This window comes from Herpailurus yagouaroundi, unplaced genomic scaffold (assembly GCF_014898765.1).
Source record: "Herpailurus yagouaroundi ecotype Mexico unplaced genomic scaffold, PumYag 201, whole genome shotgun sequence".
In the NCBI taxonomy this organism is placed as follows: Eukaryota; Metazoa; Chordata; class Mammalia; order Carnivora; family Felidae; genus Herpailurus; species Herpailurus yagouaroundi.
The window spans coordinates 1031732-1048212 of NW_024412432.1; the positions used below are offsets into that span (position 1 = coordinate 1031732).

The following is a 16481-nucleotide window of genomic DNA, read 5'->3' on the forward strand; positions in this document are numbered from 1 at the left end:
AATAATAAAAAAATTATTTAAAAAAAGCTACTGTCTGATGGTGGGTAAAAATATATAAAACTCTCTATTATCCTTACTCAAAAAGATAAAAAAACACAGAAGCACCAATCATTAACTTTATGCCAGTCTCTTATAAGAAACATCATCCTAAATAAAGTCTCCAGGTTGGGTGTTCTACCTCCCACCTCTCCCATTCCCGACTAAAACAGAGATTATTATAAAATCTATTCCCATTATAATAAATACCTAGAGCAGAGTTCTAAAACAATAACAAAAATGTAACAATAAATTCTTAACAAGGAAGTTGGACAGGGTCATAAGAGAAAAAAAGTCTACCTAAATATTGAGAGGAAATGAAACACCAAAACATACATGGAAAATAATGTCAACAGTCAAAATTGGGTCTAAATTTACATACCAACAAAACAACAAAGGCATTTAAAATATAATAGTGATTGAAACCGACCCTAAAAATAGCCCTGTGTGTTCTGGGGTTTATTTTAATCCCTTAAGCCTCTTTTTTTTTTTTTTTTGTGGTTTTTTTAAAAAATGTTTATTTTTGAGAGAGAGAATGAGCAGGGGAGAGGGGCGGGGAGGGGAAAGAGAGAGAGTGAGAGAGAGAGAGAGAGAGAGAGAGAGAGAGAGAGAATCTTAAGCAGGCTCCACGCTTAGCACAGAGCCCAATGCAGGGCTCAAACCCATGACCCAGGGATCATGATCTGAGCCATAACCAAAAGTCCAACACTCAACTGACTGAGTCACCCAGGTGCCCCTAAAACATTTTTTTTTTCTTTACTCCACAGGTTACCCACATCCTTATCCCCATATTCTCAGGACACCTGGGTGGCTCAGTCAGTGAAGCATCCAACTCTTGATTTCAGCTCAGGTCACGATCTCATAGTTCATGAGCTCGAGCCCCGTGTTGGGCTCTGTGCTGACAGCCTGGAGCCTGCTTGGGATTCTCTCTCTCTGCCCCCCGCCCCCCCCCCCCCCGCTCATTTGTGCACTCTCTGTCTCTCACAAACACACTTTAAATATATATATTCTCAATTGCTTCTTGCTTATAAAATATACCCTCTTTGTGCTCATGTTGGCAGCACATATACTAAAAATTAGAACGATAAAACATATCCTCTTTTTATTCAGGCAAGGGAGCATTGAGAAATCCTGTATCCACTTAGGAATCTTTATTTGTTATGTACTCACAAGGAAAAGGATGGAAAATAACATTTCAGCCAAGCATCATGCTTTACATCCCTGTAATCCACTCTCCAACAACAATCCTAATTAACTAGGCATGAGTACCTGTTTTACAGATAAAGGGAATGATGTTTGTGGAGGGGAGAATGGGGAATTAGTGTTTAATGGGTACAGAGTTTCAGGTGGGGAAGATAAAAATGTTCTGAAGATGGATGATGGGGATGGTTGCACAACAATGTGAATGTACTTCATGCCACCGTACTATCACACATTTATAAGTGGTTAAAATGATACATTAAAAAATTTTTTTTAATGTTTATTCATTTTTGAGAGAGAGACAGGGTGAGAGTGGGGCAGGAGCAGAGAGAAAGAGAGAATCCAAAGCAGGCTCCAGGCTCTAAGCTGTCAGCACAGAACCCAATGTGGGGCTTAAACCCATGAACCATGAGATCGTGACCTGAGCTGAAGTCAGACAGTTAACTGATTGAGCCACCCAGGTGCCCCTAAAATGGTACATTATGTTACGTATATTTTACCCCAATTTTTCTCAACTATTTCCATATGAGGAGGAAAAAAAAGTTAAACATCTGAGTAAGTGATTCTTTCAGAACTGGAACTGACTTTGAATGACCAGCACTAAACTTCAAGAAGAGCCAAAGAAAGAGTCAAAATATATCCAGACAGAGGTAGGCTAATTTCCTAATAGCCTATGTTCAAAGAATTCACTTAGGTTCATCATTTGGAGCCTAAAGAAAAATTCCTTATACATTAAAAACAGTGATCTGGAAGTGTCCTGGTTGATCTCTGCACCTGAGCCACATGGACAGTTACTCCTAGCACCACTTATGACACCGCTTCGATGTGAAAATATGTGTTCTGCTTTAGTGGAATAAAAATCACATGAGCTGGCTGTGACCACAATAGCCATCACTGAAACTCCGGGTTTTTGTTTCCTCATCCATAAATTGAGAGGACTGAATTAGACAGTCTGTTAAGATTATCAAGATTCAATAATTCTGCCCAATAAATATGTATAGGTATCACAGAAATGCAAGGTGACACCATTTTTCACTATCAAATAAGCCAAGATCAAAGTTTATTATATTCAACTCTGCAGAAAGAGCTAGGAGAAATGCTCTAGATTGTTAGTGACAGAGTAAATGGACAGGTTACTAAGACAGTGATTGGTCACTACATATCAAAAGATCCCCCTGACTCCAATTTGTTTTCACACTACATGCACCCATCCAAACTTGCATTGAAGCACAAACTGGGTCCCAGGTTTTAATATATGACACCCAGCTGAGAACCACTGCTTTATGGCCCTAACTGGGGTTCCCATTTCTAGAACTTCCATCTAGAGAAGGTCCAACACTAAGGAAATTATTACACTGTACTGCATCCACAACAGCTCATAATAGAGCCATTAAAATGTTTACCAGGGCGCCTGGGTGGCTCAGTCAGTTAAGCGTCCTACTTCGGCTCAGGTCACGATCTTACAGTTCATGAGTTTGAGCCCTGCATTGGGCTCCATGATGACAGCTCAAAGCTTGGAGCCTGCTTCGGATTCTGTCTAGCCCTCTCTCTATGGACCTCTCCCACTTGTGCTCTGTCTCTCTCTCTCTCTCTCTCTCTCTCTCTCTCTCTCAGTCTCAAAAATAAGTAAAAACATTAAAAAAAAATGTTTACCAAAAATTCACAGGGCAGCTGGGTGGCTAAGCGTCTGACTCTTGATTTTGGCTCAGGGCATCATCTCACGGTTGAGTGATCAAGCTCCATGACAGGTTCTGCACTGAGCGTAGAGTCTGCTTAGGATTCTCTCCCTCCTGATCCCTCTGCCCCTCCCCCACTTGCAAATGCTCTCTTTCAAAAAAATTTAAAAGAAAATGTTTACCAAACATTGTTAGTGACATGGAAATGACTTTGACCATGTCAAATGGAAAAAGAAAGAATATAAAGCACTCAGTATATATGTATTATCATCTTAATATTTAAGTATATCTATGTATTTAAAAAAAGGAAAAAATTAGTCCAAATGTTAAAAGTAATTACCTTAAATGGTAAGATAAGTGGCTTTAATTTTCTTTATAATTGTATGCATTTTCTAAACTATCCAAATTGTCTTATGGATCTTTATTAATAGAAGAGTACTAAGGAAAATATCTTTTCTGATAGCACATGATTTATCAAAAATAATTTCACATTTCCTTGAAAGTAAAATTTCCCTCCATATACCTAACATGATACACTGCGAAGGACACAAGACCTCACTTGTGTGGTATTCCTGCCAAAGTGCATGACATTGTTCCAGACAAACTCAGTTCTGAGCTGTTGTACAAAATAACTGGTCCTTCCTCTTCCGACATGTCAAAGTCAAAGATAAAGGAAGAGTAAAGAGCTGTTCCAAATGAAAGACGACTAAATGCAGTGCACACTCTGGACTGGATCCTGAACCAGGCATTTTTTTTCTTTTGCTAAAAGGACATTATAGGACAACTGGTGAAATTTGAGTACTCTGTAGATTACATGATATAGAGAATTAGATAATAGTAATGTATCAAGGTTAATATGTTTGATAATTGTACAATGTTTTTAGGAAATACATTTAAAGTATTTAGGGATAAAGAGGTATTTCTGCACTTTACTCTTTTTAAATTTTTTTTAGTGTTTATTTTTGAGAGAGAGAGAGAGAGAGACAGAGCATGAGTGGGGGAGGGGCAGAGAGAGAAAGGGAGACAGAATCCGAAGCAGGCTCCATGCTCCGAGCTGTCAGCACAGAGCCGGATTCGGGGCTCAAACCCACGAGCTGTGAGATCATGACCTGAGCTGAGGTCAGACGCTCAACTGACTGAGCCACCCAGGCGCCCCATCTGCACTTTAAATGTCAAAGAAAAAAGGTGTGTGTGTGTGTGTGTGTGTGTGTGTGTAAGGGAAGGAGAGAGGCAGAGAGAGGGAGGGGGTATGATAAAGCAAATGTTAACAGTTGGGGAATCTGGATGAAGGTATATGGGAATTCTGTGTATAATTCTTGCAACTTTCTATAAATCTGAAGTTTTCATTTTTTTTTTTTTTACATTTATTTATTTTTGAGGGACAGAGTGAGACAGAGCGTGGGCAGGGGAAGGGCAGAGAGAGAATGAGACAGAATCTGAAGCAGCTTCCAGGCTCTGAGCAAGCAGTCAGCACAGAGCCTGATGCGGGGCTTGAACCCATGAATCATGAGATCATGACCTGGGCCGAAGTCGGACTGAGCCACCCAGGCACCCCAATAAATCTGAAGTTATTTTTAAAGAAAAAAGAAAAATCCCTCCATAATCCCATACCCCACTCTACCCCTATCCTCATGTATGACTTCACTTAATAGGCATCATTTTGTGTTAACATATACTCATCCTTTTAAAAGACTCATAGTTTAGCTACTAAAAAAAGCTGGAAACATGAGTTTGTGCTTTTGAGCTATAATTTCCTTATTTCCACAGAATAAATCCCTGAAGTGAGAAAAAAAAAATACACATATGCTTCCCCAAATAAGCAGCTCTGATCCAGAAGTCTTTCTGTAAGCAAGCAGACTATGGCCATTACACAGCAAAATTGAAGTACTCTCCAAAAATAGCAGAATTAAGCCTTTCTCTAACCCTCACGCTCCAATATGGTGGCAGATACACTAGCCTGATGTTCTCAATATGTAATTTCTAGGGAATACATCTGTGGGAGTATGCCCACCAGCTGCTCAGCCTTCTCAGACTGAGCTACTCTCTGCTGGACTTCTGGGGGTCTTTTGGGGGAAGGGGTGGTGTTTTAATGAGGTGGTGTTTTAATGAACATAGTTTTTACATGTCCTTTGGTTAAAACTTGTAGCCAGGATCCTAAATGGAATCAATAGTCAAGAACTTGGAATACTTTGGGAATAACGGCTCCCTTGACATTAAACTGTTGACGGCTAATAGTGTCAACGTACACTATTCTAGTCTCCTTTAGCCTTTTTTTTTAACCTATTTTCCTTTAAATGTGATTCACAAGTTGTTTCAGTTTAATCTAAACTCAGTGCTATGAAGGTTGAATAATTTAACACAAACTTTAGGCAGTAAGCATCTGTCTTGTTAGGGCCAAGCATAAGACACAAAGAACCGCTACGTGTGTACAGGCAGGCACGGGTGGTCAGGAGCGGTGTCAGGCTGCACCAGCCCAAGACTACCTTCCAGATCAGAGCACTTTCTAGAAGAAGGTATGGCAGCCATAAATTGGTTTTATACACTGTATCAGTTTTTCTTAAAATGTCATCATGATAGCCAAGTGACCTAACCATGGGGCTAGGAACTTGTTTAAATTTGTTAGTAGTCTAAATTAGTAATGTTAAATCAAAACCATAATTAATGCTTAGCTTCAACTGCAAAAGAAAATTTAACCAGTTTAACAGACTCCTGTGTAGTTTTTTTCTTTACAAGAGTGCTTTGTGTAGTTACCAATAAATAACTCATTTTTCACCTTACATCATTTCCTGAACCAAGACTTAAGGTCACCCAAGAAATAAATGGAAGATCCTTCCTGTGTCACCTAAAGTGACTGCCAAGGTTGCAAAGGTTAACAGTTCTAGTAAAACCCTCCTGGTTCCCCCCACCCTCCTGACCAAGGTCTGCAGTACGTACTTTTCATCCGTGAACTTCTCAGATGTAAAGTCTGCCTGTCTCTCGCTCTCATAGGGTCGATATTCCCTGTAGGATCTCCGCTCTGCTCTGTCAAGTGTCACCTCCGTCCCCCGGCTGTCATTCCATCCCTGCTGCTCCCCTCTTCTAGGAGCTCGCTTCTGGCCTGCCAAATCAGAAGGGACAGCTGGGACACCAGGTCCATGAAAGCACACCTACAGGGAGTTTTAAATTCCACTTTTCTAGAAGTCAACATCATAGGAAAATCCAGGAAGTTTGGAAACGTTCAGAGAAGAAAAAAGTTATGGATATCATCGTAGCCCACAGTCAAATACCATCGACCCTTGAACAACACAGGTTTGAAGTGCATGGGCCCACTTACAGAATTTTTCAGATGCAGTACAGAAGTGTAAATGTATTTTCTCTTCCTTATAATTTTAACATTTTCTCTTCTCTAGCTTATCTGCCCTACGAATATATACTACATATACAAAATAAATGTTAATTGACTATTACTGGTAAGGCTTCCAGTCAAGAGTAGGCTACTAGTAGTTAAGTTTTTGGGAAGTTCAAAGTTATATGTGGATTTTCAACTGCACGGCTTGAAACCTGGTTTCAACCTAACCCCCTGGTTGCTCAAGGGTCAACTGTACTTCCTCATAAAACTTTTAAGATACTTAGGTTTTCTTTCCCTTCTGTCCTAGAAAATATAAGATAAACTACACCAACCAACCTATAATTACAGGTAACTCACAATGACTGTGACAGCTATGGATACACACATTTGCTAAATTAACTACAGTTGTCAACAGCAGTTTTATTAAAACATGGTAGCTACACTCCATACAGAATATTAAAGGATAAATGCCCTGTATGTCAGATTGTACTTTCAGATAAACTATGGTTTATCATTGGCTACTAAGGTTTTCATTTCTAAATACAGTTCTGTACTGCTATTATCTTTTTTTGTTTGAAAACAGATTTTCCTGCTCTCTTGATCTTTGATGGAATTTATACATTTATGACCATACTTTTCAATATGAGGCCAAACTGCTATATACCAACTGATCCAAGGGACAGCACTGGAAGGGGGCATCTCTCGTTCACAGAAAGGCCAGCACCCAGCCAGGGCCATTCCAGGCCTCTCTCTCACTTTACTCCTCTCTAGTTTTGATGCTTTAAAAATTTTAAGCAGAGTCTATGTCTGAAAGCAGCTAACACTTGGTAAGTACGTTGTAAGGAACTTTGTCACTTCTTAAATCATCTTCTAAAAATGCATCTTATTTTTCTTAAAAAAAAGATATTTAAAAGCTCTCTATCTCAAACATGATGTACCATTTTTATTACAGTAGCTTCGATTTTCCTTGGTATAATTTATACCCTTCACATTGGTTGTATGGCTATCAAAAAAATTTTTTAATGTTTATTTTTGAGAGACAGAGAGAGCGCGCATGAGCAGGGAAGGGGTGGGGGTGGGGTGGGAAACAGAGGATCTGAAGTGGGCTTTGCGCTGACTGCAGAGAGCCTAAATGCGATGTAGGAGCCCATGAGATCATGATCTGAGCCAAAGTTGGATGCTTAACCAACTGAGCCATCAAAATATTAAATGTATTTGAAGTAATGAGTAATTTTTAAAGTCCCGGATTCCTCTCTTAGACAGATATATGTAACTTTTAAGGAATATATGTTTACACATATTTTTTTGTCTTCCTACTGAATAGCTTCTATCTGAACTTTGTACTGGGCACATGTACATAGTAACATAGTTCCAGTATCTTACTGATTCCATTTTAAAGCAGAAGTCAAGTCTGTGACACCACAAACATAAAATTGTGCAATTTATTACTTGTTAACATAAAGTATTTTTTCAATGTGAAAAGTTCCACAATAAATCTAAGTTCAGTCTTAAGTTAATGTCCCTTAAATCGGATTTGCATCCTGTACTGATGTTACAATCTGAGCTTGTGACGTGTTTGGGAAATGGGAAAGATGTTATCTTTCTCATAATAGATCATTGTTTCTCTTGCAGAAACAAAACAGAGAGTGACACTTGTCCCGGGAGTATGCAATGCCAAATGAGGGCAGGTAATAGAGATCAAATTTGGAATGTGAGGTAGAAAATGTTATTTTGGAAGTTTATTATCTAACAAGTTGAAAATTGTAATAGAGTATGACATAACAGCAATCAGCTGATATGTCAATAGTGACAATACTTTTCCTTCAATGCAAAAACATTATTTTAATACAGCTTCAAATTTCCTATTTATAACCTATCTTTATTTTTTTTATTTTTTTATTTATTTTTGGGACAGAGAGAGACAGAGCATGAACAGGGGAGGGGCAGAGAGAGAGGGAGACACAGAATTGGAAACAGGCTCCAGGCTCCGAGCCATCAGCCCAGAGCCTGACGCGGGGCTCGAACTCACGGACCGCGAGATCGTGACCTGGCTGAAGTCGGACGCTTAACCGACTGCGCCATCCAGGCGCCCCTATAACCTATCTTTAAATAAAACCTGGGGCACCTGGGTGGCTCAGTCAGTTAAGTGTCTGACTTCAGGTCATGATCTCATGGTTTGTGGGTTCATGCTCCGCATTAGGTTTTGTGCTGACAGCTCAGAGCCTGGAGCCTGCTTTGGATTCTGTGTCTCCCTCTCCCACTGCCCCTCCCCTGCTCACGCTCTCTCTCTCTCAAAAATAAATAAACGTTAAAAATTAAAAAAAAAAAACCTTTAGTATCTCCACTCAGCTACAAAATTACTTAGGAGCTTATTCTACCTCTTTGCTTCCTCAAGGTTGTTTGTTTTTTTTTTTATATTGTATTAAATTTGGAATTCACCATTCAAAACTTAAAATGACATTTACTGCATACTTTATATTAAAACTTCTTCCAAAGTTTTGGTGTACAAACTTAAAAAATAAAATTTTAAAAATTATATAGGGGCACCTGGGTGGCTCAGCTGGTTAAGTGTCCAACTCTTGATCTGGTCTCAGGTCATGCTATCATGGTTCATGAGATCGAGCCATACTTGGGGCTCTGCACTGACATCAGAGAACCTGCTTAGGATTTTCTCTCCCTCTCTCTCTGCTCTTCTCCTGCTCATGTGCACACGCATGTGTGCACTCTCTCTCTCAAAACAAACATTAAAAATACCATTAAATGTAACTGGATATTTATTAGAATAATTATGAATACACTGCAAACATCTGTCTCCCCAAAACCCAAAGATAAAAGGGGTCCAGTTTTCCCCCCACAATTTAGTGCTAAGCGATCAAGATTGCAACTAAACCTAGTTTGTTTTTCTGTGCTGGGTCAGCAGCTCCAAGCGGATAATGCAAACACTGAATTTCTCTAGCCCTTTCCAATAAAACGCCGGCACATGCTGTCTGATCACTGATCTAAACCCAAGCCCATATGAAGGGGCAGAATACAATAAAATTTACAGTAAGATTTCCTACAAAACAAAGTTGAGCTTTCACTCAAAGACAATAGTTCTGAAAGGCTAGGAAAAGCAAAGCTGAAAACAGTCTCTGTAGATTTCAGTAACGAGTTTATAAAACAAGGCTCACCAAGGGTTAAATATTGAAGGGCATTAAAAACCTCTGTTTCCATGGGAAGATCTTGTGATTTCCACATTCACATCCAAAAATATTTCCAATATATGTCAAACATGTTTTGACTTTGATTCTTCTCTACACTGAGCATTCATTTATAATATTCTAACTAAATTAAAAATTTTGAATGTTAGAAAGGTACAGTCCATATTAATTAGGGCTACAAAACCTTGAGAGAGTAGCTCTCTATAAATTTAGTACTAACTATATAAATGGAAATTAATGAGCTGTTTGCTCCTGAAATAACATTTACTTGAAAAAGAACCAGGATGACAAAATTTCCATCCTACCTACAAAATTAACTAAGAATCTTTAATATAGATCTCAAAACCCAGGTCATCTGGATTATGAACAATTGACAGAAAAAAGTTATAAACCCACTAGATTACAATGCTAAGTTAAACAAGCAAGCTGCAACTCAGTTTACATATCATTTAAATTTAGAAAAAAAGAAATAGCTCTGTTTGTACATAAATACAAGGTGTTAACCAGTAATAAAAATAGATTTTTGCTTTACTTCATACATTTCAGAATTGTTCAAAATTTACAAAAATTTTATAAATTTTTGTTATAAGATAAAAATTCATGATTTTTAATATTAAAAAGGTTAAAAAGCAGTATATTAACATCACTAACTGCAGTTTCACACTACTTTAAAGGATAAAATACATTATTTTCATCTGTTAAAAAGAAAAGGGAGAGGAAAAGCTTAGCCTTAGTCAATTCTTTCACTACTGTATCTAAATAGATTTATGAGAAAAATCAGAACACAAAACGTACAATATATCTCACGTCTCATTCACTGTTTAAATAGGCTCATAAATGTGCTGGCCTACTAGCATGGGGTCTTAAAATATCCAAAAGCATTGAAAATAATTTTCAATATCTTTATTATAGTGACTTGATTTTCTATTTCTCAGGGGATATTGCTGGACTGAAGTTTTCACAGACAAAAGTAAAGCAAACATTACCTAGCTGCACGAGTCAAAGACCCAACACTTAAATCAGAGTTGTAATCTCAGGGCTGGGATGCACAACTGTCATCAAGCAAGGAACAAGCCAGCAAAGTCCAGTTGAATACAATGCCAAACACTGGCTCAAGTGGTCGAATGACAGATCTTAATCTTAACACTCTTTTTAAGCAAACCTTAGGACCACTGCTTTATTTTAGGAAAACAGAGGAAATACAGGTGGAGTCTTACAGACTACGAACTGATGCAGTTCAGGTGATGAACGACTCTTAGGTACCCTCCCTCGCTGGATGCGGACAGTGGTACCTGGCTAAATAGGTTGTGGGGAACTTTGAATATTCTTATTTAAAAGGGTTAAAGGTTAAAAAACGCTTTTCTGAAAGCAGCCTGACTTAATGACAAGTTACACGTCCCAACGACACAACATGCTGTATTGAAAAATGATGCCGGCTGACTGCTGGAAGCTACAGTAAGGGGATGGGGTGAAAGCACGGAGCCTGGCAGGAGCCGGGGACCCCGCGTCCGCCCCCGCCGCATTCGGCTCGCGGCCCTGACGTCACAGCCCGCCCCCGCGGTCACCCAGGCCTTCGCTCCATCACAGAGGCCCGAGCCCCTCATCCCCACGATTCCTCACACACCCTGGGCTCTCGCCACCACCCCCAGAGGCCGGGTGCGCCCTCCTTGCTCACCCTCCCTCCTTCCCCACCACGCTTCTCTTCTGACCTCCCGACCCGAATTTTGCAGAGGTTGGGCTGGAGGATGGAGACCGTCCCTGCTAGCTCTAGATTTGAGCGCCCGGGGTAGCGACCCTAGTTATCCCGACAAACACTACCCCAACATTATCCCTCAACTTTGCCCAACTTGTAATCGCTCAGTTCTGGGATTCTGAGACCCCTATTCCAAGCCAGCACGCCGCCCCCCGCCCAAGGGGCTGGAAAAGGCCAGAAGGGGCGTGACACCCCCTCCCGTTCTCTTTTCCTACCTTCCTCCGCCACAAGGACCCTCAATTTAACCCGTCTTCCCAGGAGCCCCTTCCCTTTCTGGATCAAGACCCTCTGACCCCGGTCTCACAGTGAGGGTCGAGGGACGGCAGAGGAGGGGTGACCTCCGTGACCCCATTCTCCTTCCCCTCCCGCCCACTGCGCCTACCCGGGGGTGCCCAGGTGCCCGGCGGGGCGCGCGTACCGGGTGGCAGCGGGCCGCCCCCGGGGCTGTCCGGCTGCTGCGCGCCAGGGGCCGGGAGGCTCTTGCGCTCCTTCTGGGACTCCCTCCGGCCGCCGCCCGCGCCAGGTCTGTGGCCCGAGGCCCCGGCCGGACTCCTGCCGCCGCGGTTGCCGGCCCCGGCCGCCGCCGCTGCCTCGTCGCGCCTCTTGCGCTGCAGCTGCTGCTGGCGCCGGTGCTCGGCCTCGCGCAGGATGTCGAACGGGTCCGACTCGTCGTCCAGCAGCTGGTGGAAGCGGTTGGCCACGACGCAGCCGAAACTCTCCTGCATCGCGGCGCCTGCGGCGGCCGCGGCCACGGGGCTCCCCAGAGCGCCCTTCATGCCGCCGCGGCCACTGCGGGCCCGCCGCTAGCAGCCCACGCGAGCGAGTCTCAGAAAAACCGGCGGCGAGGACCCATCCCGCCCGCTGCTACCGCCCTCCCAGCCCTGCCCGGTCCCGGCCCTCCCCGCGCCCGCCCCCGCCCCCGCGCCGCCGCCGCCGCTGCCCGCCCAGCCACCGCCCGACAGCCAATCAGCACACGCAGACACGCCCCCTTTCCTAGTCGGCGCGTCTGGAAGCCCAATCAGCGGCCGGAGGCTGTCACGTCACGCGACCTCTATGCCCCTCCCCCCGACTCAGCAGAGAGGGGCGGGGCACAGGGGCGGAGCTACTGGGAGGAGCAACGAGTCCTGTAGTCCGGGCGGCCCCGCTGTGCGGGTGGGTCACGGCCATTATTGGTATTCTCTCTGGCGCTGGATACACATTGGTTGTGGGCCACTCATCTTTGAAGTTCATATGTTCATCTAGCCATTCAACTACATATTGAACACTTACTATGTGCCAGGCATTATGTTGTAAGAGATACTAGCTCCGTGTTTTTGCGGATCTTAGTCTAGAGACAGAAGAGTGCGGTAAAGGAAGGGACAGACTTTTCTACGCGCCAGTAGCAGAGACCTGACCTAATTAGGAGGCCTGGAAAGGCTTTCCCAGGGAAGTGACGGTTAAACTGACATACTACCAAGGATGACAGGGGCAGGAGCAACCACACGTGAAGATGTCTTGAGGTGGGATGGAGCACAACCCATTGAAACTCAGAGGATACCATTGTAACTGGATTGCAAAGAGCTGAGGGACAGCTTCCCCCCCCCCCCCCCAGGAGCAATAGGAAGCAAATTTTAAGCCTAAGCATGTATTTGAAAAGGCTACTCTAGTTGCACTGTGAAGGACTAGGTTGGAGGCAGGTCCAAATAGATGTAAGGAAACCAAGCAAAAGATTGTTGCAGAACTCCAGAGAAGAGTTGATGACAGTGACTTGAATTAGAATGGTTGAGTGGAGGTGAAGAGACTCATTGATTCAAGAGCTGTTTGGGAGGTTGTATCAACAGGACCTGGTGATGCGTTAGATATGGGTGTTGAGGGAAATGAAGAGGGTATGATGACTCCTATTTCTGGCTTGTGCAGCTGGAATGGTGGTGCATTCCAAAGAGATAGAACACTGGAGGAGACCATTTTGATGGGAATCATGAGTTAGTTTTGGACATATTGAGGGTTTAAAAAATTTTTTTTAATGTTTTTATTTATTTTTGAGACAGAGAGAGACAGAGCATGAGCAGAGGAGGGGCAGAGAGAGGGAGACACAGAATCCGAAGCAGGCTCCAGGCTCTGAGCTGTCAGCACAGAACCCGACGCGGGGCTCGAACTCAACTGACTGAGCCACCCCGGCGCCCCCCCCCCCCCCCCCCTTTTTTTTCTTTCAGTTGAGAACTGGAACTCAGAGGACTCTGCACTGGACAGTCCTCCAGGAAGTTTTGCCTGGCACCTGTCTATCCCACTCCTTCCTTTTCCTCTTACATTTTCCCAGAACCTGTATTTTGTTAGGACATCAGGTGGCTGTATGCCCCAGGGGAAGCTGGGCTTATCAACCTCAAACTTGCTTAATCCTAATCATGCACTCTAATTCCATTCCCTTGCCAATGATTGGTGTAGGAATAAGCTCCTGGTGCAAATCTTCCCTGAGGGGAACTATTATGGAAGATTCCTGGGAACATTTTTCTTATATCTAAAAAGGGATTGAGAAGGGATCTGTTATTTCCCACCTCTGTTCTCTGCTCTTTGTTATGTGAGGAAGACGTAATGCCTAGAGTTGCTGTTCCTTATTGCAGCTATGAGAATGGCAGAGCAGAAGGGTAGAGAAAACCTAATTCCTTGGTGCTGATTTATCCCACTGGGAAGACTCCCTACCTCAGATTTATTATATAAGAGGATAAATAACATTATTGTTTAATCTGCTCTTAGTTTTATTTGTCTTGATTCAAAAGCATCACCTTAGAGCTTCTTGCTCAGGTGAGTCATCACCAGCATGACTGCTGCCAGGTTTGTGTTTTACTCATTTAATTTTCTGTCATTCCTGAGGAGGATAGGGATGATGCCTGTCATTCATTGCTTTCTTATTCGTTGCAGTTTACATGCCCAGTGCTTCAAATTCTGGGTAGTTGTGTGGTAGGTTCTCAGTAAATATTTGCTGAATGAATATTTTAAGATATTCAGTCATCTCCTTTTTGGAGTCAGCAGAGGTTTATGATCAAAAGCCTATTCTTTTTACCCAAAAGAATTGATAGCAGGTGTTCAAACAAAAACTTGTACATGAGTGTTCGTGGCAGTACTGCTTGCAATATTCAAAGGTGGAAACAGCCCAAATATACATCAGTGGATGAATGGATAAACAAAATGTGGTACAATGGATTAATATTTGTGTATAAAAGGGAATGAGGTACTTATACATGCTACAATATAAATGAATGTTGAAACATTATGGCCATATACAAAAGGCCACAAATTGTATGCCCCTTTATATAAAATGTCCAGTATAGGCAAATCCATAGAGACAGAAATCAGATTAGTGGTTGCCAGGGGTAGGGGGGAAAGGAGATGGGGAGCGACCATTTAAGGTGCATGAAGTTGCCTTTTGGGGTGAGGAAATTTTTCTGGAATTTATAGTGGTGTTAGTTGTACCAAATGTGAATGTAGTAAATACCACTGAATTGTACACTTTAAAATGGCTACAATAGCACACCTTTCCGAGTTTTTGGCTATGAGGATTGGGGTAGCCTGAGACAGGGGTCCTGCACTGAGATGCCTCAAATCCTTGTTAAAAATGTTTAGGTCCCCATGAGGCCCCACACTGTCCAAGCTAACCAGGAGATTTAGGTAGGAAGGGGATTGATGGGCTTCATTGTTTATAAAATTATAAAATCAGTTGTGCTGATAAAAGAAGTAAAGCTGGGAAAGCTTTGAGTCCGGCACCTGTTCATGGTCATCATTAACCAGCTTTACCTGGAGTACACATCAGATGCGACATCAGTCTGGCTGTAAATTTCAGCCAGCTGTTAGATGGGAACATGGAGTATCGCTGTGCACCTGCAGATGTATTATTTCTTTTGTGGCATGAATAAATGTATCTGTGATGTACAAGAAAAAAAAAAAGACTACAATAGTAAATTTTATGTGATTCTACCACAATATTTAAAGCATATATTTTGGAGTTCTATCATGATTTGAATCCTGGCTCTGCCACTAATTAATTTTGTGACCTTGGACCTGTTCCTTATTTCTGTGCCTCAGTTTTCTCATCTGTAAAATGGAAAAAATAATGATACCTATTTCTGAGGGTTATTGTGAAAACTGGGTCAGATAATGCATATGAAGTGTTGAGCACCATGCCTGGCACAAAGTAAGTCCTCAGTGAAAGTCATTATCAACATTATTATTATCATCATTTTGAATCACACTTAAGACTAGGTAGAGTCATAATGAGCCCTCATTATTATGAGAGGAATGAAATTTCCAAAGATTCTTTATGCACCAGAATTACCACATGTACCAGAGACCATATTTTGAGAAGCACTGCTTCAAACCAGATGTCTCCGGCAACTTTAAGCTGCCCATCACCAAGCAACAACACGGGACCATTACCACTTGAGAGAGGACCTGTCATCCTCTAAATTTTTTTAATGTTTATTTATTTTTGAGAGAAAGAGAGAAACAGAGCACAAGCAGGGAAGGGGCAGAGAGAAACAGAGCACTAGCAGGGGAAGGGCAGAGAGGGTGGAGACACAGAATTGGAAGCAGGCTGCAGGCTCTGAGCTGTCAGCAGAGAGCCCAACATGGGGCTCGAACCCACAAGCTGTTTGATCCCACAAGCTGAAGTTGGATGCTCAACCAACTGAGCCACCCAGGCACCCCAGGGCTTGTCATCTTACTAGACATTTGGAGACAGCTTACTCCCTCATTGCCCTCCTATTTCCTTTCCAACACCACCAATCACAACAGTTTCTTAAGGCATGCTCTGGGAGCACTGCATTCTAATTTCCAAATCGTAACTGCCTAAAACAGTTATAAGTCAACCAATCCTGATTACTTTAGGATTAAGAACACCCTTAAAACCAATGAAATAGAGATGAGTAGCTTCTAGCTCGTGTTAGCTGGCCGTGGGTTTCCTTTGGGGCTATTAATTACTGTAGAATTTACTGATGGAAACTTATTAAGTAGCATCACATTTTTTCCTGACAATTTTTCTGCTGGAAGATTGCATCCTTAAATGCGTTCCTAAAATAACAACTCTTATCACATGAGCATGAGTTATTTGCAACGTTGTGTTTAATGTGGTCAATTTAACAGACTTTATTTATTTTTTATTTTTTTAAGTTTATTTATTTATTTGAGAGAGACAGAGACCGTGGGGAGGGGTAGAGAGAGCAGGAGACAGAGAATCCCAAGCAGGCTCTGCATTGCCAGTGCAGAGTCTGATGTGTGGCTCAAACCCACAAAACCGTGAGATCATGACCTGAGCTGAA

At 42.3% G+C, this 16481-nt stretch overlaps 1 protein-coding gene and 1 pseudogene across 5 annotated transcripts in view; one reads left to right on the forward strand and one right to left on the reverse strand.

Moving 5' to 3' along the window:
- Positions 1-12062, reverse strand: part of HABP4 (hyaluronan binding protein 4) — a 42507-nt gene extending 30445 nt beyond the window's left edge. For 2 of the 5 annotated variants that reach the window (XM_040450218.1, XM_040450217.1), the window contains exons 1-2: positions 11576-12059; positions 5847-6009 (exon numbers count right to left, since the gene is read on the reverse strand). In XM_040450218.1, coding sequence (XP_040306152.1) covers positions 5847-6009; positions 11576-11969 — 557 coding nt within the window. In that variant the 5' untranslated portion in view covers positions 11970-12059. Of the gene's footprint in view, positions 1-5846; positions 6010-11575 lie in introns of all 5 variants that reach the window. The other 3 variants (XM_040450219.1, XM_040450215.1, XM_040450216.1) reach the window with 3 other exon arrangements.
- A 2698-nt stretch (positions 12063-14760) lies between these two features.
- Positions 14761-15046, forward strand: LOC121014130 (ATP synthase subunit ATP5MPL, mitochondrial-like; annotated as a pseudogene).
- Positions 15047-16481: the final 1435 nt, after the last annotated feature.